Genomic DNA, 25,567 nt, shown 5'->3' on the forward strand with positions numbered 1-25,567 from the left:
GAGAGAGCAGAGCTGAGCTTTACTGAATCACAGTGTATGCAATTAAATGCTATTCAAACTGTTATAAAACCTGGAATGGATTTGTTGACATCTCAAATGAATGAAATGGCTCAAATGAATGCTGGTATAAGTTCAGAATTAAATATGGTTAAGGCACGTGTGGATGCATCTTATGAAGAATTTAAAAAATTTCAGACTGCTTTTTTGGGACTGTAAACAACAAGTGACTTCTAACACAGAAAAAGTGTTGAAAGTGGAAAAATCACTCATAGAATTAGGGAAACGTGAGAAGGAGCTAGAAAGAAAAATAGATTACTTGGAGAATCAAACCAGAAGGAGTAATGTGAAAATTGTTGGTTTGCCAGAAGGTATAGAAGGACAAGATCCTCTTCATTTCTTTAAAGACTGGATTCGGCAAATATTAGGGCAAGAATTTTTCTCTGGGGGATTGGTACTGGAAAGAGCCCATAGAGCTTTAAGAAGAACACTCTCAGCTGGTCAACCACCAAGACCGGTAATAATTTGATGTTTGAATTATTTGGACAGAGAAGTAATACTTCGACTTGCAGTACAAAATGCGAGATGATGACAAACCCCATTATTGATTCAGAATAGAGGGTTTTTTTTAATCCTGATTTGAGTCAAGAAGTCATTCAACGTCGACATCGATTCAATCCAGTTAAAGAAGTTTTGTGGCATAAAGGTTATAATGTTGAAGGTGTTTTATGGAGACTATCAATTTTGGTTTTTTGAAACTGATCGTGAAGCAATGATTTTTGCTGATTCATTGCCAGATATAAGAGGACAAAGACGTAGTCCACTATTATCTCCTAAAGAAAAGTCTGGTTGCTCTGGAAATGGAAGAAATGGCAGAAATGGGAAAAACGGGAATGGAAAGAGTCTACTTCCTTCTGAAATGGGATCTCTGAGATTGGAATCTCTTGGATGAAAAGAAGAATTTTCTTTTTCTATTTTTTTCTTTTGTTATTATGATATTTTGACTGTTTGGCTGGGGAGGGAGAGATTTGCACTAAGTTCTTTACTAGTCATCAGCCACTGGTGGGTGACCCACACCCAATTTTTGTTTAGGGGATTACTACCTTTCGGTAGTTTTTTTTTGGGTGGGGGGGATTTTCTCTTTTTTTCTTTATTATTTTTATTTATTTTTTTGTTTTTAATTTGTGATTTTATTTCTATTGGAGGGCCTATATACGTTGATTTGAGTTTTTATATAAAGATATTATTGGTATTTATTAATAATAGATATTAATAATAGATAATGTTCGAAGATTAAATAATCTGATTAAGCGGAAGCGAGTCTTGGCATGTATTAAAAAAATGAAAATTGATATTGCCTTTTTACAAGAAACACATTTGAATGTGAAGGAAAGTATGAAATTAAAGAGGGACTGGGTTGGGCATGTATATTCTTCATTTAATTCTAGAGCTAAAGGTGTAGCAATTTTGACACCCAAAAATTTATCTTTTGAATTACGATCAATGGAGGAAAAGGCAGGATGTATTCTTAAAATTGAACTCTTAAGATTTTTAGTGAATTTTGGACTTTACTTAATATTGATGCCCCAAATGCAGATGATGAAATATTTATTTCAGATTCATTTTTATGTTTGGGTCGGGCTAATGATAATATTTTAGTTGGTGGTGATTTTAATTGTGTTTTGGAGCCTTTACTAGATAAATCTCTGAAGAAAGATAAGAAATCCAAGATGGCAATTCAGGTCCAAGCGTTGATGAAAGATCATAATTTAGTAGATATTTGGAGACGTCTTAATCCGACAGAGAAAGATTTTTCCTTTTAGTCATCTAGACATGAATCGTTTTCAAGGATTGACTTCTTTTTAGGATCGGCACATTTACAAGGGAAAATACAACAAGCGGAATATAAAAGTAGGGTGATTTCAGATCATTCTCAGTTATATTTTACATATGAAACTTCTGAGAAAACTCAAGTAGTTTATTGTTGGAGATTTAATACAATGTTGTTAAAAAATATGGAATTTATTGATTTTTTGAAAAAACAAATTAATTTTTTTTAAAGAAAATTCTAATTCTGTTTAAAGTAAGTTTGTATTATGGGATGCTATGAAAGCCTATTTGAGAGGACAAATAATTAGTTGTACTTCTAAAATAAAAAAAATCGATTAAATCAGAGTCTTGAATTAGAGAAACAGATCGATGAGTTAGAAAAGGAATTTCAGAAAGATGCTACAGAAGAACAGAAAATAGAATTATCTTGGCTGAAATTGAAATATAATACTTTGCAATCTTATCAATTTGAATGTGTGATTAATAGGACTAAACAACGGTATTACGAATGGGGAGCGAAAGCACATAAGTTATTGGCATGGCAATTAAAGAAAGAACAGATATCGAGGACTATTAATGCTGTTGGACGGAATTCTCTTATTACTTATAAACCTCGTGAGATTAATGAGAATTTTATAAAAAGTTATATACATCTAAAGGAAAACAAGAAACTGGATCGATTGATCTTTTTTTTAATCACAGTTGAATTTACCGATATTAGAGGATGGAGATATACAGGAGTTAGAAGAACCATTTACTGATTTGGAAATTAAAATGGCTATGCTGGAAATGCCAAATGGTAAATCGCCTGGTGATGATGGATTTTCAGTTGAATTTTATAAAATTTTTAATGATGATTTATCTACAGTGTTTGGGGATGTATTTCGTCAAGTTGGAGAACATTATGAATTACCTGAGTCTTGTTTTAGTGCTTTAATTTACAGTAATTCCTAAAAAAGATTGAGATCCTTTGAAAGTATCTTCATATAGACCAATTTCATTGTTAAATGTAGATTATAAAATAATAGCTAAAATATTAGCAAATAGATTGGCTAAATTTTTACCTAAGTTGATTCATATTGATCAAACAGGTTTTATAAAGAATAGATATGCTTCAGATAACATTTTGCACATGATTAGTTTGATTAATAGATTTCGACAATCTTTAGATCACCTGATGGTGATATCCCTAGATGCAGAAAAAGCATTTGATAGAGTTGAATGGAATTTTTTGTTTAAAGTTTTGGAGAAATTTAAGTTTGGTCCTTTTATTCGTTGGATTAGGGCTGCATATAGTAAACCGGTAGTTAGAATATTGACGAATGGTTTGATTTCGGAATCTTTTAAGTTAACTCGATCAACTCATCAACGTTGGCCTTTATCACCAGCTTTGTTTGCGTTAGTGATTGAACCTTTAGCACAGTTGATAAGACAAAATACACAGGTACAAGATATGGAAGTTTTCGATGAGGAGTATAAAATTAATTTATTTGCTGATGATGTATTGGTGTATTTAATAAACCCAGCTCAGTCACTTTTGCATTTGAAGGAATGTTTAATACAATATGGATGTCTTTCTGGATATAAAGTTAATTGGGGAAAAAAGTGAAATATTACTGGTAAGTGAAGGAGATTATTCAGTTTAAAAGAATATTATTAATTTGAGGTGGACTGATCAAATTAAATATCTGGGTATAATTTTGAGTGTTAATTATCAATCTTTATATAAATTAAATTATGCTCCGTTAATGAAAAAAATTAAAACTGATTTGATTAAATGGACAGATTTACCTATTAATTTAATGGGAAGGATAAATAAAATTAAGATGAATATCTTTCCATGTATACAATATTTGTTTCAATCTATTCCGTATTTACTTGATAAAATTTTTTTTTGAGATTTGAATAAAATGGTTAGGGAGTTTTTATGGAGGGGTAAATTTTCGAGAGTAGCTTTGAATAAATTAACTTGGAAATATGAGTTTACCACATTTTCAAAATTATTATGAAGCAACCCAACTTAATTTATTAATTCATTGATGGATTTGATACGGCCTCCTAGTTGGGCTAAAATTGAGATGGCAAGTATTTCTGAATTTGAAATACATCAATTTTTGTTTAGGTGGAATATAAATTTGTTACAACAATATAATGTGTCTATACTAAAACATTTAATGAAGTTATGGATAATGAAAAATAAAATGATAGGCTCTAGGGGTAAATTATTGGCTTTGACTCCATTGTATAGTAATCAACTTATTTCTTTTTCAATACATAATCAAAGTTTATTGCATTGGAGATTTAAAGATGTGAAAAATTTGGGAGATTGTTTTAAAGAGGGTAAGTTTTTATCTTTTAATCAGATAAGGGAAGATTTTGGTATTGATAAGAACTCCTTATTTCTTTATTATCAAATTCGATTTTTGGTAAAATGTATGTTTGGTAGAGATATGATTTTACCTTATGAAGGTACCAGAGAAGGGTTATATTTCATACTATGTATCAAATATTACAGGATGGTATGGATAAAAAGGGTTGGGATAGATCTAAAATCAAATGGGAAGCAGATATTGGTTTTATTTTTTCTGAAGATGATTGGTTAGATATCTGTTATGTAATTAGATTGATAAATGCATGTTATGTAATGATTAATTATAATTTTTTACATCAATTATATTTGACACCTGAGAAATTAAAAAACCCACTTTACCAGCTGGTCTAGATACCAATGCAAGTTTTGAAAACCTTATTTGCTGTCCACGGTACCTCCAATTTTAGTGTCATCTACAAATTTACTAATCAAATTTACAACATTGTCATTCCCGATCATTGATGTAGATGACAAACAACAATGGTCCCAGCACCAATCACTGAAGCACATCTCTAGCTACAGGCCTCCGATCTGAGATGCGTCATCCACCAGTACTCTCTGGCTTCTCCCGTCCAGCCATTGTCAAATCCAGTTCACCATTTTACTATGAATACCTAGCATCTGAACCTTCCTGACTAACCTCCCATGTGGGACCTTGTCAAAGGCCTTACTAAAGATCATGTCGCCAACATCCACAGCCTTTCCTTCATCAACTTTACTGGTAACCTTCTTGAAAAACTGTAAGATTGGTTAAACACAATCTACCACACATAAAGCCATGCTGACTATCCCTTATAAGTCTCTGGCTATCTAAATAATTGTATATCCGATCACTCAGCAAGCCTTCCAATAATCGATCTACTACTGATGTCAGGCTCACTGGCCTATAATTTCCAGGATTACTTTTGGAGCCTTTTTTAAACAATGGAACAACGTGAGCTACCCTGCAACCCAACTGTGGCTAAGGACATTTTAAATATTTCTGTCAGAACCCCTGCCATTTCTACATTAGCTTCCCTCAAGGTCTGAGGGAATATGTGCAATACAGAGAGAGTGCATAACTAAGAGTTCTTAAATGTATCCCTGATTGAGTTGGTTGTTGAGGAGTATGATGGTGGAGGGGTAGCAGCTGTTCCTGAACATGGTGGTACCAGTCTTGTACTTTCTTTATTGTAGAGGCAAGATCAGAATATGTGCTGGTTCTGTGGATCCTTGATGTTGCTGCTGCTCTCTGATGTCAGCGTTCCCTGTAGATGTTCTTGATGGCGGGGAGGGGTTTACGTGTAATGGGCTGTGTCCACTACTTTCTGCAGGGCTTTGCACTCAGCGGTATTGGTGTCCCCATACCAGACTGTGATACAATCGGTCAGCACACTTTCCACTGAACATCTATAGAAATTTGCCAGATGTCATGCCAAACCCCTGCAAACTCCTGAAGAAGTATAGGCACTGATGTGTATATTTTTAAAATACCTCTTCATTTTTTTGGCTGTTTTGGATTCTGTTTTCTAATATTTTAATTCTGTTCTCCATTTTAATTAATGGCCCCAAATCTCCATGTTATAAATGTGTTCCAGGTTTAATCCCCGGAGAATGGTGCAACAATTAAGGGCCTGTGGCATTCTTGAGACAGTCCGCCTCAGTGCTGCTGGATATCCCTCAAGGTCTGTAATTATCTTGGAGGTTAAAATATCCAAACCTATCCCAGTACTTCAAATACTTGACTTAATTTTATGTAGGGCTGATTTTTCTCATGTACTCTCAAGTTTACAATTTTTTTTCTAAAGTGATACTGGTATTGCTCTTCAACAATTTCTAAACTTTTTTTGTTAAAATTGTAACGTGTAACTTAATGGTCAATTTTCATCGGAGAAAGCATGCTGTCAAAATGGTAAGGACCCCTGTAATACCTGTTGTTCAGGGCAGCATGGTTGACGTAGCGGTTAGTGCAATGCCTTTGCAGTGCCTGCAACCGGGGTTCAAATCCTGCACTGTAAGGAGTTTGTAAGTTCTCCCCATGTCTGTGTGGGTTTTCTCTGGGGGCTCTGCCTTCCTCCCACTGTTCAAAATGTTCGGGGTGAAGGTTACTTTGGGGTAAATTGGATTTGTGGGCTGAAATGGCCTGTTACAGTGCTGTATGTCTGAATAAATTAAAAAAAAATAAACACAAATTCTGCAGTGAATTTTGTGAGAGTAGAGACGTTCAAAATGGAAATGTAATGGCTGCTCTCATGGTAAACTAAATGGAATGAAGTGAAATTGCTCTTTGCCTCTTTTATGCAGAAAGAAGTTGCCAAAGAAAGCTGCGTTCATTATTCTTAGGACATATCAGTTACAAATGTGAGCAAGTGGATTTTAATCCAGGCAATCAAGAGATGTTGCACTTCAGGAGATTAAATGTAAAGAGAAAGCATACAGTTAATAACAGGACTCTTAAGAGCAATACTATTTGAAGGGATGTGGGGATCCAGGCCGATAGCTCCTTGAAAGTAGATGAGATAGTGAAGGAAGTATCTGGTGTTCTAGCTTTTATTACTTGGGGCATTGAGTACAAGAGTAAGGAAGTTGTGTTGCAGCTATTTAAAATGTTTTGGTTTGACTGCACTTGGAATATAATGCACAATTGTGGTTGCTCCATTATAAATTAAATTTTTGTTTTATTTATAGCATGGCAGAAGCTGATTCTGGCCATTTAAACCCGTGTTGCACAATTACACCCAATGAACCGACAACTGGAGGGTGGAAGGAAGCCAGAGCACTTGGCGGGGATGGGGGTGGAGAGATCCACACAGACATGGGAATAAACTCCTTATAATGGCGGATTTGAATCCAGGTAGCTTGTGCTGCAGTAGTTAACCGTGCCACCCCTTATTGGAAGGATGTGGAGACTTTGGAAAGGATCCAGAAGAGATTCACCAGGATGCCCCCTGGGTTAGAATAAATGAGTTGTGGGGAGAGGTTGGACAAACTTGGGTTGTTTTCCCTGGAGTGTTGGAGGCTGAAGGGAGATTATTTATTTCGATATACAGGACGGCAACAGGCCGTTTCACCCCACGAGTCCATGCTGCCCAATGGATCTCCCAGTTAACCTTCACTCCTGGTATATTTTTGAATGGTGGGAAGAAACCGGAGACCCTGGGAAAAGCCCACACAGACACTGGGAGAAAGTACAAAGTCCTTGCAGACTGCGCAGGATTCAAACTCCGGTCCTGATCGCTGGTGCTGTAAAGATGTTGCACTAACCGCTACGTCAACCATCCAGCCCAATGCGGAAGATCATTATAAAACTGTGAAAGGGTAGATAGAATTTTCTGCCCCCCCCTCCCCCCACGGCAGGATTAAAAATGTCACCTGCTGGAGGATGTGCATTTGTGGGGTAGAAAAGAGCTTGAAGAGGATGTGTGGATAGAATCGGCTGTTGGTGTATGGTTGAAGCAGGTACAACGATAGTGTTTAATAAGCTTCTAGATCTGCAGGGAATAGTGGGCTATGTATCATTAGTAAGCAGTGGAGTTTATTTTGGACTCTGGAAGGAGTCTAGTGTTAAAATGCAATATGTAACGCTTCAGTGAGCAGGGAGGTTGAGACTTTCATGTGCACAAGTGAAAATTGTAAGCCTTTAACTGCCAAGATTGTCAGCAACAATTGAAAAGTTCAGGTGATGGGTTGAATTCTGAAATCAAAATCCGACTTCAGCTCACCGTCTCCCTTGATTGTTATCTGTGGCCTCCTGCACTGTTACAAAGTGGCCCAACGCAAGGTTAGGGAGCTTTTCCTCCCATTTCTGAAAAAGAACAGTGCTACTTAGATTGATTGGCCACTGGAAATTACCTCCAAACAAAACCATGAACAACCTTCTTGGTGGAAACTTTTGGAAGAAGTGTCTCCATTCAGTTCAGTGTACAGTTGTGAAGAACCTGGATAAGTTTAAGTTGTTAGACGCTAACATTTGCGAATGCTGGTGATTGTAGTTTACACAAAAATCTTGGAGAAATTTGGTCAATTGTGTTGAGTTTCTCCAGTTTAATGATGGGGTGGGGGGGGGGGGGTGGAGAAATGCAATGGCTTTCAACTCATTTTTTTTTGAATGTCTATCATGGTGATATTAGATCATAAAGTGGTTTAGATGCAGGAAGATGGTTCCACTTAAATCTACTTTTTGGAGCAAATCTGCTCTGTGCCTGTCTTGGGTAAACTTATACCTCTCATTTTGTTTGTTTTAGATTGGTCACAGAGTTTGAGCTACCGAAAGACACACACACACACACACCGAGAGCAGTTCAGTTTATACAAGGCTTTACTACTAAATCTAAAGCTGAATTCACACTACAATATGCAAGCCCTTCCCAATTATACTTATCAACGCCTAGACTGGTCCCAACTGCCGAAGCGAGGCAATGACTGCACCCTTGTATAGGTTGTCGGGGTGCCGGTAGCAGCTTCTCTACTACCTTCCTCGACCGGGACGTTAACTGGACTCTTGGAAGTTCTTCTTCTTGCTGAGAGATGTTGCCACCTCTTGGAGAGTCTCAAACTTCAGCAGTGGGACCATGGCTTATATTACCCAAAAGTTGTTTACTTCAGATCTTATCTCTTTGAACAAATGATTTAATTATCTTCAAGGTCTCCTGACAGTCTGCGACCAACAAAAGACAACTGCATCTCTGGGCCTCATGGTGGAAGTTGGATAATGTCTACTGATTCATATGCATCCCTGGGCCCCATATAGGTGTAAATTTAGATAATGTCTTCTGATTTCAACTGCATCCTGGGTCCCATGGTGGAATTTAGGTGTGTCTACTAATTCATATACAACAAGCAGGTTCTCAGCCCTGCAGAAGCAAAGGCTGCAAAAGTAAGAAAGACGGTTTAAATATTCCATTACAGTGCCATTACTGTGTTTATTAATGTTCTTTTGTTTTTGTGTTAGATGGACCTACACAGATTTTTTTAGCCGCTATAGAGTTTTGATGAGAAAAAATGACATTCACGAGGACAAGAAGCAGACATGTAAAAATGTGCTAGAAAATTTAATCAAGGTAAGAAAAACAATTTTCCCATGTTTTAAGCGTACTTCAAGAGCTCTGCTACCATGGATGCAATTCTGCTTTTCATGCAGATTTCTCAAAACAAATGAGAAACTTTAAATTGCGGAATGCACATTGTGAATCTAGGGCATTTGGGGAACAAATAATGATGTCATGGAACATGTCCACAGTATGAAAGACGGAAGTGCAGGTAGTATGTGTAAAGGTGGACAGATCCTTGAAGTCTGGCCAACTGCGTCCCAGACATGTGGAAAGCTCAGGAAGGCATTGCTAAGCCTGGCAGACATATTTGCATTGCTGTTGGTTAAGGGTGTGGTGCTGGAAGACTTGGAAGGGGGGGGGTAATTTTGTGCCTTTTTAGTTTAATGAGGCTATAAGGACGAGTGGGAGAGCAGGTACCCCAACATCAGTGGTGGTGAGATTACGGGAGGGGATTCTTGGATGGGATCTTCCTGCCCTTGTAGAGACGATGACTAATTAGTCAATAGAACTTTGCGCAAGAGAAATAATGTCAGATTTAAATGTTACTTGAGGTACCTAAAAGGACTGACAAGGGGAGGGTGGTAGATGAAGTCTATTTGGGCGTTCGCAAGGGCTTTGATGGGTTAGTCTGGAATGTTAGATCATCTGGGATCCAGAGTGAGCAAGCTAATTGAAACCAAATAGGCTTAGTGGGCGGAGTGGTGATGAGGGGTTGGTGGGCTGTGACCTGTGGTGTGCTGCAGGAATCCATGCTGGATCCTCTTTTTGTCCACCATTGCTGTTTGCCATCTATAACAATGATCTGTGAGGATCTCAGTGGTTGAGAGACCCCCACATCCTGTGATTTTCTGGAGACTGGATCATGGGAACCAGGTATTGGAACTGGGATGAGAGAGGATGCTGAGGGCAAGAAGGACTCTGGGTGCTGAACATACTAGAGGTTTGGACCTTGGGCTCAGGCTGCCAATGGTTTGAGCATGAGTCTGTGTGGCTGTAGAGGCTGTGGGACCACTGGAGACGAATCTGTGGATACTCAGTGATTCGGAAAGGACCCTTTTGCATTTCATTTTCTTATTAAACAGGTTTGGACTTCATTCCCTGGAGTGCAGAAGACTGAGGGGAGATTTAATGTAGGTTTACCAAATTATGATGGGTATAGATAGAGTAAATGCCTACAGGCTTTTTCTACTGAATTAAAAACTAGAAGCGAGGTTATAAATTAGAGGACATGGGTTAAGTGTGAAAGGGGAAATGTTTAAAGGGAACATTTTGGGGAATTTCTTCACACTCACAGTGGTGGGAGTGTGGAATGAGTTGCCAACTGAAGAGGTGAATGCTGACTTCAATTTTGATATTTCAGAAAAATTTGGACAGGAGGAGTTTGGAGGGATATGGACCGAGTGCAGATCAGTAGGACTAGGCAGAAAATAGTTCGGAACAGACGAGAAGGGCCTGTTTTCCATGCTGTAGCGTTCTATGGTTTTATTATTTGGGGCATCAGGCAATGATTGTGGCAATTCTATTCCCTTATTCCAGACAAAAGTTGAAGTATGTCATGTTTATTACATTTTTGTGACAATAAAAGGAACATTGTGTCTGATTGATATAAAGTGAGTCAACAAATTTGCAGATGACGTTAAAATTGGGTCTGCAGTGGACAGTGAGGAAGGCTCTCATAGCTTGCAGAGGGATCTGGACTAGCCAGAATGGGCTCCAAAATGGCAGGTGAAATTCAATGTGGACAAGTGTGAGGTGTTGCACACTAGGAGGACTAACCTAGCAGGGGCATCCACGGCAAATGGTATGGTGCTGAGGAATCCGGAGAACAGAGGGATCTGGGAATACAGATGTATAATTCCCTGAAAATGGCAAAACGAGGGAAGTCACGTGATGGAGTAGTGACCGGTAAGAAAATACCAACCCTCTCCAGAAAAGTTAAAAAAAAGGTAGAGAAAAAACAAAGTCACTAACACAGAAACCATAACAAATTGAAAGTGAAAGTGTGGAGAAAATGGCAGCAAAGAAAGAAAAACCAAAAACAACGGGAAGAAAAGAAGAAGGAAGGACGTCGGAAGAGGAAGGTGAAGGCCTTACCGGTATGAGGAAGCCCACCGTGGAGAGAGAAGCCCGCTTCCTGAGGTCAGTGGAAACCCCGAACTCAGGACTACAAAGATGGCTCACGGAGCCAAACAAAAGTGTGCAACTGCGCATGCGCGATGCACAAGACAAAAACAACACTGACGGGAGGGGGGACCAGCTGAGGAGTAAATCTCCACAGCCGAAACAGACAAGTATAACGCGACAACAGGAAAACATAGAAAATAACGGGAACAAGAAGGAAGAGAATAAAAATAGGAAATCAAAGAAACAACAGATGACCAACCCAGAGGAAGAAGATCAACACCAAGACACTTCTAATAAAAATAAGAAGAACAAAAATACCCAACAAAATAAAATAAACAACCCAACAAGAAAATCAGAAGAGACAGGTGTAAAGGACACAGATCCTGGAATGGACTCAGAAGAAGAGGAAGAAGAACACAGAGAAATGGAAGATGAAGGGAAAGGCAAGGACATGGATATATATTTTTTTAAAGAATATATGGAAACAGTAAAAGAATGGCAGTCACAAGAATTCAGTGAAATAAAAAGAAGAATAAAAAATACAGAAGAAAAAGTGAATAGATTAGAGATGATCATGACAGATATAGGAAAAAGAGTAGACAAGGTGGAAGAACGAGAAACAGCCATAGAAATGGAAGTAGATGACTTAAAAAAGAAATTAGAAGAATCTGATAAAAAAGTTAAAGAAACACAGGAGCTGTTAGCTCAGAAGATAGATATAATGGAAAATTATAATAGAAGAAACAATATAAAGATAGTGGGCCTTAAGGAAGATGAAGAAGGCAAAAATATGAAAGAATTTATAAAAGAATGGATCCCCAGGGTCCTAGGAGTGCCAGAATTACAGGAAGAAATGGAAATAGAAAGGGCACACAGAACATTAGCCCTAAACCACAACCACAACAAAAACCAAGATCCATTCTAGTAAAATTCCTAAGATATACAACAAGAGAAAATATATTGGAGAAGGCAATGAAAAAAATAAGAAAAGATAAAAAACCACTGGAATACAAGGGTCAAATTTTTTTTTTCTATCCAGATATAAGTTTTGAACTCCTGACGAAGAGGAAGGAGTTTAATGCAGCAAAAACAACACTATGGAAAAAAAGGTTATAAATTTATGTTAAAATACCCAGCGGTACTTAAAATAGTTATCCCGGGGCAGCAAACCAAACTATTCTGGGATACGGAAAAAGCATGAAAATTTGCAGAACAACTACAAAACAGACAGAGAGATGAAGAGATGTAACAAGAACAAAAATGACAACAAACTATATGGAGTATAAGTAAGAACTAAGAAGGGAAAGAAAGGGAAGAAAAGAAGTAAGGAGGGAATTAAGAGAGTGACCTTTGTTATATATGAAGATTAAAATCTTTTCTGGGGGGGGCTGGGAGGGGAAGAATAGCAGTCACTGCGAAATCAGTTGACGCTTGCGAATGGATTCGTAAATCCAAATGGAGAGGGGAGATGTGGTTGCCCGATATGGGACAAAGGGCAACTCAGAAAGAGGAGGGACTATTGGGGTTAAAGGAATTTTAGTTATGAGAATAGTGGAAATATTTTAAGTTTTAGAAATGTTGTCTTATAATGTGTTCAAAAAAAGAAAGCAGAAATGGATAAGAAGAGAAGGTGGTGATGAGGAAACGGAAAGGAAAGATAAACAAAGTATGAAATGACTATGTTGATCTATATGACTTTAAATATTAATGGAATACATATCCAAATCAAAAGGAAGAAACTGTTAAATTTACTGAAAAAAGAAAAAAATTGATATAGCATTCGTACAAGAAACACATCTAACTGAAGTGGAACACGAGAAATTAAAGAGAGATTGGATAGGACATGTAACAGCAGCATCATATAATTCAAAAGCCAGAGGAGTAGCTATATTAATCAATAAAAATGTACCAATCAAAATAGAAGAGGAAATAATAGATCCAGCAGGGAGATATGTAATGATAAAATGTCAGATATATTCAGAATTTTAGAATTTACTCAATGTATACTCACCTAATGAAGAAGATCAAAAAATTATGAAAGATATCTTTTTGAAGATAGCAGATACACAAGAGAACATACTAATAGGAGGGGATTTTAACCTTAATTTGGACTCAAACATGGATAAAATTGGAAAAAAAAACTAACAGAAAACAAAGTAACCAAATTTATAATTAAATCGATGCAAGAAATGCAACTTTTGGATATATGGAGGAAACAACACCCAAAGGAAAAGGAATATTCATATTATTCGGGTAGACACAAAACATACTCAAGGATAGACATATTCCTGTTATCAGCCCACATTCAAGGGAGAGTTAGGAAAACGGAATATAAAGCTAGACTATTATCGGATCACTCACCCCTGTTATTGGCAATAGAGCTAGAGGACATCCCACCAAGAATGTATAGATGGAGATTAAACTCCATGCTACTTAAAAGACAGGATTTTAGAGAATTAATTGAGCGACAAATTAAAATGTACTTTAAAATAAATACGGAATCAGTGAAAGATAAGTTTATACTATGGGATGTAATGAAAGCGTTCATCAGAGGGCAAATAATAAGTTATGTAACCAAGATGAAGAAGGACTATAATCAGGAAACAGAGCAGTTGGAAAGGGAAATAGCAAATATAGAAAAAGAATTAGCAATAAAGGAAGATACAACTAAAAGAAGAGAATTGGCAGACAAAAAAATAAAATATGAAACACTACAAACATATAAGGTGGAGAAGAACATACGAAGACAAAACAGAAGTATTATGAGCTAGGAGAAAAAACACACAAAATTCTAGCGTGGCAGCTTAAGACAGAACAAACTAAAAGAATGGTATTGGCATTAAGGAAAAAGGACAAATAAATTACATATAATCCAACGGAAATCAATGAAAACCAGGGAATTCTACGAACAACTATATCAAACTGAAAACGAAGGGAAAGAAGACAAAATAGATGAATTTCTAACTAAAATTGAACTACCAAAATTTCAAACAGAGGAGCAAAATAAATTAATAAAACCATTTGAAATAGAAGAATTACAGGTGATATTAAAAAAACTACTGAACAATAAAACACCAGGAGAGGATGGACTCCCAATAGAATTCTATAAAACATTTAAAGACTTATTAATTCCTCCACTCCTGGAAGTAATCAACCAGATTGATAAAACACAAAACGTACCAGATTCATGCAAAACAGCAGTAATTACAGTAATACCAAAGACAGGGAAAGATCCACTTGCACCAACATCATATAGACCAATATCTCTACTTAACACAGATTATCAGATAATAGCTAAACTATTAGCAAACAGGTTGGCCGACTATGTACCAAAAATAGTAAATCTAGACCAAACTGGATTTATTAAAAAAAGATGAACAACAGACAATATTTGTAAATTTATTAACTTAATTCATGCAGTAGAAGAAAATAAAGCTCCAACAGTAGCGGTTGCTTTAGACGCAGAGAAGTCCTTTGACAGAGTAGAATGGAATTATTTATTCAAAGTATTGCAAAAATTCAGCCTACCAGAGAAATATATTAATTGGATTAAAGCATTATATAAGGGGCCATTGGCGAAAGTGACAGTAAATGGATATATATCAAAACAATTTAACTTAAGCAGATCAACAAGGCAGGGATGTCCACTATCTCCCTCACTGTTCGCGTTAGCTATAGAACCACTAGCAGAACTGATAAGAACAGAAAATAAAATAAGAAGGATAAAAATAAAAGAGAAGGAATATAAAATCAGTCTATTAGCAGATGACATTATAATATACTTAACAGAACCAGAAATATCAATAAAAGAATTATATAGAAAATTGAAGGAATATGGAGAAGTATCGGGGTACAAGATCTTTCTTTTTCAATCTTTTTATTATTATTATAATTTATAAACACATACAGTTCAAAGAGATATAAAAAATACATAGTAAGTAATGAATTAATACAGAGATATTAAACAATAATATTACAGAATAAAAATATATCATAAAAAAATTTTTAGATCAGTTTAAGGTGTGAACTATCTCTAAAAAAAAAGATATAATTAATAACAATATATGAAAAAAGAGAAAAAAAAACCCCAAAAAAGGAGAAAAAGCAAATCTGAATTAAAAAAAACTTAAAAAAAAAACTTAAAAAAAAAACCTACAGATATAGCTAAACCACGCCGATCACTCCGATCTCAACTTACAGCCCAATTATCATACATAATCATAGAAAGAAAACAGAGCCAGATCAACTCACCACAAATGAAAATATTGAATAAATGGTCGCCAGGTTAACTCAAACTTAGAAGGGGATTCATAGACAGAGTTTCTAATTTTATCTAAATTTAAACATAGTATAGTTTGGGTAAACCATTGGAAGGGGGTACAAGATCAACGCGAATAAAAGTGAAGCAATGCCAATGAATAATGCGGATTTCACAAAGTTCAAGAAAGAATCACCATTTAGATGGCAAACACAAGCAATGCGATACCTAGGTATATAACTAAATAAAAATCTCGGCCATCTATATAAACTAAATTATCATCCATTAATGAAAAAATTACAAGACGACTTAGAGCATTGGAAAGACTTACCACTAACACTGATAGGAAGGATAAATTGTATTAAAATGAACATTTTCCCAAGGATACAATACCTATTTCACTCATTACCAATTCACCTAACAGAGAAATTCTTCAAGGAGTTAAAGAAAATAATAAGGAAATTCTTATGGAAAGGGGGGAAACCGAGGATAGCACTAGATAAATTAACAGAATGGTACAAACAAGGAGGCTTACAACTACCAAACTTTAAGAATTATTATAGAGCCGCACAATTAAGATACCTATCAGATTTTTCTCAAACAAGGGAAAAACCAGATTGGACCAGATTAGAACTAGATAAAATAGGGGAGAAGATACCTGAACATATACTATATAAATGGGATGAAAAATTGGTGCAACGTAGGAATTCACCGGTATTGCATCATCTGCTCAATATTTGGAAGAAGATTCGTGTAGAAAGGAATAAGACAAATTACCAACTACCAAAACTAATATTGACGCAAAATTAACTAATCCCTTTCACAATAGATAACCTTTCCTTTAGATTGGGAGCGAAAAGGGATCAAAAGAATAGAAAATTGTTTTTCGGGAAATAAATTATTATCCTTTGAACAAATGAAGGATAAATATAATATAACTCGATACAATGTTTGCAGACCACCAACTGAAAACCTACTTGAAGGACAAATTGGGAAACAATCTGAGATTACCAGAAGGAAGCAATTTTGAATATGTGATTACAGACACAATGATAATTTTGAACTATGATAAATAAACTTGAGGTTACGGATAATACAATATAACTGGATACACAGGCTATACGTCACACCTCAAAAGTTAAATAAATGGGACCCAACAGTATCAGACAGATGTTTTTGCTGTAAAAAGGAAACGGGAACAACAATTCATGCAATTTGGACATGTGAGAAAGTGAAAAAATTTTGGGAAGATCTAAACCAGATATTAAATAAAATCACAAAAAGCAATATACCAAAAAACCCAGAGATCTTCCTCCTAAGTAATATAAGAAATAAAGAATTTGGACTCGATTTGGATGGAGCACAAAAAAGATTTGTTTTGATGGCCCTAAAAAAAATGTATTATGTCAACCTGGAAATTAGAAGACAACTTGAGAATAGAACAATGGTACATAGAAATGAATAAATGTATTCCATTAGAAAAAATAACATATAATTTAAGAAATAACATTACAATATTCGAACAAATATGGGAGCCATACATGAAACACAATAGAGAAATCCTACCGTGGACTTCCACTATTAAAATGACAGAAGGAGAAGATAACGAAAAGAACTGACTCAGTAAAATTTCTTGTTTATTTTTATTAAGTGATGACATTGTTTAACGGGTTTAATGTATCTTATAGATTGAAGTTCAAATAAATGGGGAAGGGAGTGAGGGAGGGAGGGAAGGGAGGGGGGAAAAAGGGGGAGAAAATGACTATATATTCAAGAGAAAAATGTCTGTATGTATCTTGGTCAATATGGTTTATAGTGTGAAAAATAAAAAATTTAAAGAAAAAGTGGCAAACAGGTGTAAAGGGAGGCATGTGGCCATCATAAATCAAAGTATTGAGCACAGGAGTTGGGATGTTATGGTGAAGTTGTACAAGACATTGGTGAAGCCAAATTTGAAGCTTTGAGAACAAATTTTGGTCACCTAATTACAGGAAAAATGTCAATAAGATTAAAAGAGCGCAGAGAAAATTTACTTGGACTTGAGGGGCCGAGTTATAGGGAAGGGTTGAATAGGTTTGGAATTTATTCCTGGAGCATCAGAGAATGAGGGGAAGATTTGATAGAGGTCTACAAAATGAAGAGGGGTATCGATGGGATAAATATTTTTCCACTGAGGTTAGGAGAAACAAGAAATGGAGGACATGGATTAAGGGTGAAAAGTGAAATGTTTTGGAGGAACATAAGGGGGAATTTCTTCACTCGGATGGCGGTAAGAGTGTGGAATGAACTGCCAGTGTAGGTGGTGGATGTGGGCTAGATTTAAACATTTAAGAGGTTTTGACAGGTGTATATTGGGGGGTGGGGGGAAGTGTAGGGTGAGGACTGAAAATGTAAACTATCCCTCTTTTGTACAAGGGGATGCATGGTTTCTATTTTAATCTGGAAAATACAAACTTGTATCTGGAAATGGAAATGTATTTTTGCTTGTACAAAATGCTGCAATAACAACAAATAAATCATGTCCACAGGGTGTAAATAAATATCAATTTGGAAGGAGCAAGATATTTTTTCGTGCAGGGCAAGTGGCCTACCTGGAAAAGCTCCGCGTGAACCAGTTGCGTCTTGCCTGCGTAATGGTGCAGAAGGTGGTGAGAGGTTGGCTTCAATGGAAGAAATATCAGCGAGCATACAAAGCCATCATCATTATGCAGAAGTATACAAGGCGATTTCTTGCTAAACAGTAAGTACATTCCCATCTCAGTCCTAAATCATGTCAAGTAAGACATCTTCCACTGTCTTTTGATTGTCCAAAACCTGCAGTTGGATTCCAATATCCACCCAGCTTAAGCTTTTGGTGCCAGAGCAGCAGGCTTTCCAGACTATTGGATGTTGCTTGTCTTGCTGCTCCAACACCATTTTGTAGCTGTTGCATGGTACCCTTTAATATAATTTTCCTGTGAACCTGGTATTGATAAAGAGAGCACAGAAAATGGGGTCCTGGTCATTTTACAGTGTGGGGACCAAACGTATGTTTGAGGGAAGTTTAACCTCTGGGTTAACAGATGAAGAACCATTACGATTTTCTTGCAGCAGATCATCAGGGTTGCTTTCAAAAATTCTAACTTCAGTCGGCTTGCAAGAACCATTATACATTAAACCACAAATGCACACTTTTATTTTCCATGTTAATACTACAGTAAAAGTCCAAAAATCTGGCCCACCTGAGAATCTGGGCTTCTCAAACTCTCTACACCGAGGCAACAAGCAATCTTGCAGAAATATAAGGAATTTTTCTTTTGTATTTTATAATTTTATATGTAAAAAAAAGTTTTGTCAATAAACTATCAACATGGCCTATTTATTCTCCTTAAATTTGAATTTTAAAAGTATTGCCCAAGAATCTGGAAATTTTGAAAATCCAGACTGACTCAGTCCCCAAGCAGTCCAGATTTTAGGACTTTTGCTGCATGTATGTGTGGATGTACGGTTGATAAAAATTATTCTCATCATTTTTTCCTCAGCTGAGGAAGCTTTGAATTGTACTCGCTGGACATTTTTCTAGATTGTAGCATGGTCTTATTGAATTGAATGCTCGGACAGTTTGAGTGATGTAGCCAAGCCATGGTTAGCTTGTTAGTGTTGGGCAGGCGACCCAAACCTCTTGAATGAATTTGCCCTGTTTCATTCTGCTAAATGTTGGAGCATGGATAAATGAAATGCAAGAAGTAATTTAATTTTTTGATTATTGTTTAGGTTTGTGGAGCATTCTCGGCGAACCAGGGCTGCTTTGGTTATACAGAGTCGATATAGAACATTGACTGTGCGGAGGGAGTATGTACTCACTCGTCGAGCGGCAGTTACTATTCAAGCATGGGCAAAAGGCATGGCTGCAAGAAGAATGTATGGCAAGGCAAGTTTATGAGGACTTCTATGCAAGCAATTTTAAAGAATTAGTTCTTCAATTTTGGAACTTTTTCTGCTTGCTCATCAGCACCTTGAGTTCTATAGCATGAAACATGAAGGTTGTGATTGTAGTTACAAATTCACTGCCAGACTGAGACCACACAAATACACCTCTTATTCTGTATGGGCACCCTCTAACCTGATGGAATTTACATCGACTTCTCCAGTTTCTGTTCACCCCACCCCCCATCTATCCCTGTGTCTCCTTTCCTCTAGCTCTCTCTCTCCCTCCCCAACTTTTCCCTCTGTCTCCTTTTACCCCAGCTCTGCATTCACAGAGCAAAACCCCCTCTCCAATCAATCCTTGTCTTTCCTCTTTCCTGTCCTCCAATCTGTGTCACCTTTTGTCTGTTGGTCAGTACTCCTCTCCTGCCCTTTTTTTCTCTCTGGCCTTTTCCTAATGCTGGCAGTTAAAGGTCAGTGTCAAACTGTGATTCCCTGGGTTTACGTACCATGACAGTAATCCAGTTTTCGAAAGACTGGTAGGAGTTGTAGACCTCATGGTCATTCATCCTGAAGGTGCAGACAGTGAACGGGGTGGGCATTGTCGTCATGGCTGATATTATTATACATTCTATGCATGAAGGTTAATGAAGCAGGAGGAGCTCCTTGGGTTTTTAATCTCTCTTCTCTGACCAAGAATCACTGAGGCCAATTGCATCTGCTCACTGTGGCATGTGCTGACCTGTGGAAGTTTGTGGTTGTGTTGTGAATTTATTGGGGAACTGCTGCAATATGACTTGACTTGATTAGTGAAGTTAATGCAACTTGGAAGACTATTTCCCCCAACAAGACTTGGAGGATGGACGTTCCTTGCATGTGGTTGTGGGCTGCAGTCCTACTCTGGAGCGTTGGAAGGTCAGACAATGAACCAGTGTTCTGCAGAGTTGATGGAGGGGATATGAGAGATCGTAGGTTGCTGTTTAGAAAGTTTTTTGTGACATCCTGGCCAATGGCTACAATGTTTTCTCTTCCACTGATGCTGTCTGCCTCGCTGAGAATTTCCAGGACTTTTGTTTGTCTTGGGTAAACCCCGCTTTATGAGCATTCGCTTAACAAAAATTCACTTTAACAAAGAAACTGATGTTCGCGTTGAAGAAGAAATTATAATGGGTTTTCGCTTTAAAAGAAAATTGCCTCCAAAGGAAGTCGATGGGCCTTTGATTAACGAAATTTCACAATGAGCAGTCTCTCAGGAAGGCTCTACCTTTGTAAAGCGGGATACACCTGTATCTAATGGGCATCAGCCATGATTTGAGTGGCAAAGCAGACTCACTGGGCCGAATGGCTTAATTCTACTCTTAAGCCTTGGGGTCTAAGTTTCCCATTTATTACACGTCTTTCTTTGGAGTCTTCCTGCACGTACATTGTCAGCCGTCAGTGGCGACACTTTAAAAGTATCTCATTGGCTATAAAGGATGTTAATTTTTTTATATTTAGAGATGCATCATAGTAACCGGCCCATGAGCCGATGCTACCCAAATGCACCCATGTGATCAATTACCCTACTAACCCCGGGTGTCTTTGGAACATGGAAGGAAGCTTGTGCAGTCATGGGGAGAACGTGCCTTAGCGGCACTGTAATTGCATCGCAATAACCCTTAACGATCTTTGCTGTCTAAATGCAAAGGTTTCTTCTGATGTGAATACCCATAATACCAGTGTATTGTGGTGTATATCAAAGGGTTTAAATTGGATCACAACTGTAGTAATTATTTACAAATGACCGCGTACGTTTTCCATTAGATGGTCCAGGAGCAGAAAGCCATTGTCTTGCAGAAGTACATACGAGGGTGGCTGAGCTCCACGAGGTATCAGAGAACTCTGCGTGCTATTATCCACATCCAGTGTTGTTACCGGCGCACGATGGCATATCGTCAGCTGAAGAAGCTGAAGGTGGAAGCCTGTTCATTGCAACACTACAGAGAGCTGAACAAAGGAATGGAGAAAAAGATTCTACAGTTGCAGTGCAAAGTAAATGATCAGGTAAAACGGCAAGGCCTTGTAAAGTTGGAACTCCACATGCTTGAATCAGACTACTCTTGTAAAATACCTTATCGCTGCACATCTGTATGCGAAGGGAACTGGTTCAGGATTGTTTTCTGGCCTGAGTTTGACATGTACACAAGGTGTAGATCAGCCAATCTCAAGTTGTGTTTTCTTTTAAAGTTTTGGCCCCCTTAGCATTCTGCTCAAAGTTTATGGGCCCTCTTCCTTGTGAAGCAGTCAAATTCTTCCGTACTCTCTTCCACCGACCACATTAAAAATATTCTGAGATTTCAATCCATGGTTCCTCCCTTAAATATGGTGGGGTGGGGGGTTCATAGGGCCCCTGTTGAGAATGGCTGGTGGAGATCCTCTTTCTGATATTTAGGACAGACTTCAACTTGTGTGGAAAGTAAGCTGGACAGTAATTTAGCATTGAGAAACACAAAAGCTGCAGCCACTGGAATATTGAGCAAATCTAGCAGATCAGACAGTGTTTCTGGGTAGAAATGCTTGTATCGAGTAATTTCTAACAGCTCCCTCCATATTCTGTTACCAGACCCAAGCAAACTTCCATCACAAAGAGAAAGCATTTGGTTAATCTAGCGATGAAAAGAATGGACTTTGGGCTGTTTTGGTGTAACAAAGCTGTGGGCATCTTGCCTTCTAAACAGGTGTTGATTCAACTGTGCTACTTTTGTAATATTGTAGTTTCCCATTTCTCATCATTTAATTGTTATGATGGAATCAAATAATAAAATCACAAGTTATTTTCCTTTAATTGACTGAAACAATCAAAGCAATTGGACAATAATGATGTTGATGCCCCATTTGTGAATTTTGGTGACTTAATATCTTGTTCGTAAATTTCTCTCTTTAGACTAAAGAGAACAAAATGCTGGTGGAGCAAATGGCAGCGCTTACTGCCTCTCACAAAAATGAGGTGCACAAACTCAAGAGCGAAATGGAACTTGTTCATCAGAGAATGGGAGAGGCTAAACAGGAGCAACTTGCAAAACTGCAGGAGCAACTTGAGCAGGCCCTTAGAGGCAGAAGTAAAGCAGAGGCTCGAGCCTCTCGGGAACAGACGGAGCTGAGACAGGTACAGATACATGCAGCTTCACACCTCTGTCTCCAGGGGCAGTTCCTGAATTTCCTCCACCGATTAGACATCTGAGCTGAGCATCTAATGGTGGGCAAGGAGGGGAAAATAAACTTCCATGTTCTAAAGACCTAACTACTTCCAACCTCATATTATTTGGTCCTGCTTATTTCCACATCATTCAGAATTGGCTTCAGTAAGCTTCAGGTGTAGACAGAGTGCTCGACTGCGTCTGGCAAAGTGTACACTATCTTGACGAATCCAGCACCAGCGTTCTGAGGTCAGCTGGCTCCACAAAGAAGTAAATTCCGTGTTGATATTGCATCCATTAATTGGCAAGTTTATTGCCAATGCTGCCATTTGGCTAGAATTGTAGTTTATTCTGAAGGATGAATAGCACACACCATTGAAATTTCTTTGACAGCAACACCCTGGTGTCTTATCCTCCAAGGAGGGCATGGGACCGTCACCTCTTATCACTCTTCCAAGTCACTTTACTGCTGACTTGGAAATGTATCACCATTCTCTTGCTAGTACAGCTAGATAATCCTTTATCCGGACATCTAAAATCTGGAAAGCTCCAAAATTGGCAAGTGGGGAGAGAGATGGCTGCGCGAGTTAGGCGGGCGAGAGGGAGAGACTGGCAGCGCTTGTCAGGCGGGCGAGGAGTGGGAGACGGCAGGGCGATTGGAAGGGGGTGGGGGTGGATACAGCAGCACAATTCGGGTGGGCTTAAATCTGGCTTTCTGAAATCCGGAAAAATCTGAAATTTGGAACAGACTGTTCCCCCAAGGGTTCCGGATAAAGGATTGGGTACCTTTACTGGGTCAATATCCTGGAATTTCTTATTGCATTGCTTCAAATGATCCTGGAATTATTCCTTTTATGTTGATTTTTAAAATATTGATTTTTTTTAACCTCCATTGTTTAAAACTTCAGACAGCATAACATTTTATTCAGACCGTTTAACAATTTATTCAGACCGTTTAACATTTTATTCAGACAGCGTAACATTTTATTCAGACTGTTTAACATTTTATTCAGACTGTTTAACATTTTATTCAGACCGTTTGACATTTTATTCAGACCGTTTAACATTTTATTCGGACTGTTTAATATTTTATTCAGACCATTTAACATTTTATTCAGACAGCGTAACATTTTATTCAGACTGTTTAACATTTTATTCGGATCGTTTAACATTTTATTCAGACCGTTTAACATTTTATTCGGACCGTTTAATATTTTATTCAGACCGTTTAACATTTTATTCAGGCAGCGTAACATTTTATTCAGACTGTTTAACATTTTATTCAGACCGTTTAACATTTTATTCAGACCGTTTAACATTTTATTCAGACAGCGTAACATTTTATTCAGACTGTTTAACATTTTATTCAGACCGTTTAACATTTTATTCAGACAGCGTAACATTTTATTCAGACTGTTTAACATTTTATTCAGACCGTTTAACATTTTATTCAGACCGTTTAACATTTTATTCAGACCGTTTAACATTTTATTCAGACAGCGTAACATTTTATTCAGACTGTTTAACATTTTATTCAGACTGCTTAACATTTTATTCAGACCGTTTAACATTTTATTCAGACCGTTTAACATTTTATTCAGACCGTTTAACATTTTATTCAGACAGCGTAACATTTTATTCAGACAGCGTAACATTTTATTCAGACTGTTTAACATTTTATTCAGACCGTTTAACATTTTATTCAGACCGTTTGACATTTTATTCAGACCGTTTAACATTTTATTCAGACCGTTTAACATTTTATTCAGACCGTTTAACATTTTATTCAGACAGCGTAACATTTTATTCAGACTGTTTAACATTTTATTCGGACCGTTTAACATTTTATTCGGACCGTTTAACATTTTATTCAGGCAGCGTAACATTTTATTCAGACTGTTTAACATTTTATTCAGACCGTTTAACAGTTTATTCAGACTGTTTAACATTTTATTCAGACCGTTTAACATTTTATTCAGACAGCGTAACATTTTATTCAGACAGCGTAACATTTTATTCAGACAATGGAACATTTTATTCAGACAGCGTAACATTTTATTCAGACAGCGTAACATTTTATTCAGACGGCGTAACATTTTATTCAGACCGTTTAACATTTTTTTTCAGCATCTTGCTATTCTTCAAAAAGAAAACAGTCAGCTAAACGATGAAAGAGAAACTTTTAATAAACTAGTTCTGGAGCAGCCGAAGATCATTCAAGGTATTTTTTTTTAAGCGTTTCTTAATTCATTGGGATCTAATTGTCCCAATGATGCAGCCACTTTTTACGATTGACTTGCCCAAAGGCTATTGTTTGCTATGGTGGCCTGTTCCTTGTTGAGATGGTGAAGTAGAAAACTGGCCAACATTGGCTCAAGTTTGTACTGTGTTCGTGTTTTATTCTCTGTGTAATCCAATCTGTATGATCCAACCTTTGCTAAGTAGACAACAAAAGACAAAGTGCAAAGATCCCTTTATAAAAACCTAACAACTGGAGTTGGATCAGCTTTGAATTTTATTGACAGTCAGAACAAGTTTGAGAGGCTATTTGGGTTGCTTCTGTTTATGAAACACCAATTGTACTGAGCAGCTGAAATCTTCCAGCGTTTCTATCAATGTTGACTGACTCTTTGGAAAGGAATTGATTAAACGTTAGGTCCTTTCAAAGTGCCATGTAAAATGAGGTTAACCAGGCAATTTGCACAGTCAGCGACCCAGTTACAAGGTGATTTGAAAGGCTCCAACCAGGCCCCTGACCTACCTCAGAGGTGGTCAGGGAACCAACTTGCCTGGGCGTCCTGGTCCAGCGGTTTGAAAAGGGGAAATGGCCAACCCAGTTACTGTGGTGACATCAGTGCTTGTGTCACAGGGAAAC

General features: G+C 37.4%; 1 protein-coding gene across 1 annotated transcript in view; it reads left to right on the top strand.

Annotated features, from left to right (window-relative positions):
- LOC138758957 (unconventional myosin-Vb-like) overlaps window positions 1-25,567 on the top strand; it is a 160,428-nt gene that overhangs the window by 74,997 nt on the left and 59,864 nt on the right. Inside the window, exons 17-23 of the mRNA XM_069928633.1 lie at window positions 5,776-5,862; window positions 9,129-9,237; window positions 18,139-18,350; window positions 19,364-19,520; window positions 21,320-21,559; window positions 22,440-22,661; window positions 24,820-24,913. Coding sequence (XP_069784734.1) covers window positions 5,776-5,862; window positions 9,129-9,237; window positions 18,139-18,350; window positions 19,364-19,520; window positions 21,320-21,559; window positions 22,440-22,661; window positions 24,820-24,913 — 1,121 coding nt within the window. The remainder of the gene's footprint in view (window positions 1-5,775; window positions 5,863-9,128; window positions 9,238-18,138; window positions 18,351-19,363; window positions 19,521-21,319; window positions 21,560-22,439; window positions 22,662-24,819; window positions 24,914-25,567) is intronic.

Source organism: Narcine bancroftii, chromosome 3, assembly GCF_036971445.1.
Source record: "Narcine bancroftii isolate sNarBan1 chromosome 3, sNarBan1.hap1, whole genome shotgun sequence".
Taxonomy (NCBI): domain Eukaryota; kingdom Metazoa; phylum Chordata; class Chondrichthyes; order Torpediniformes; family Narcinidae; genus Narcine; species Narcine bancroftii.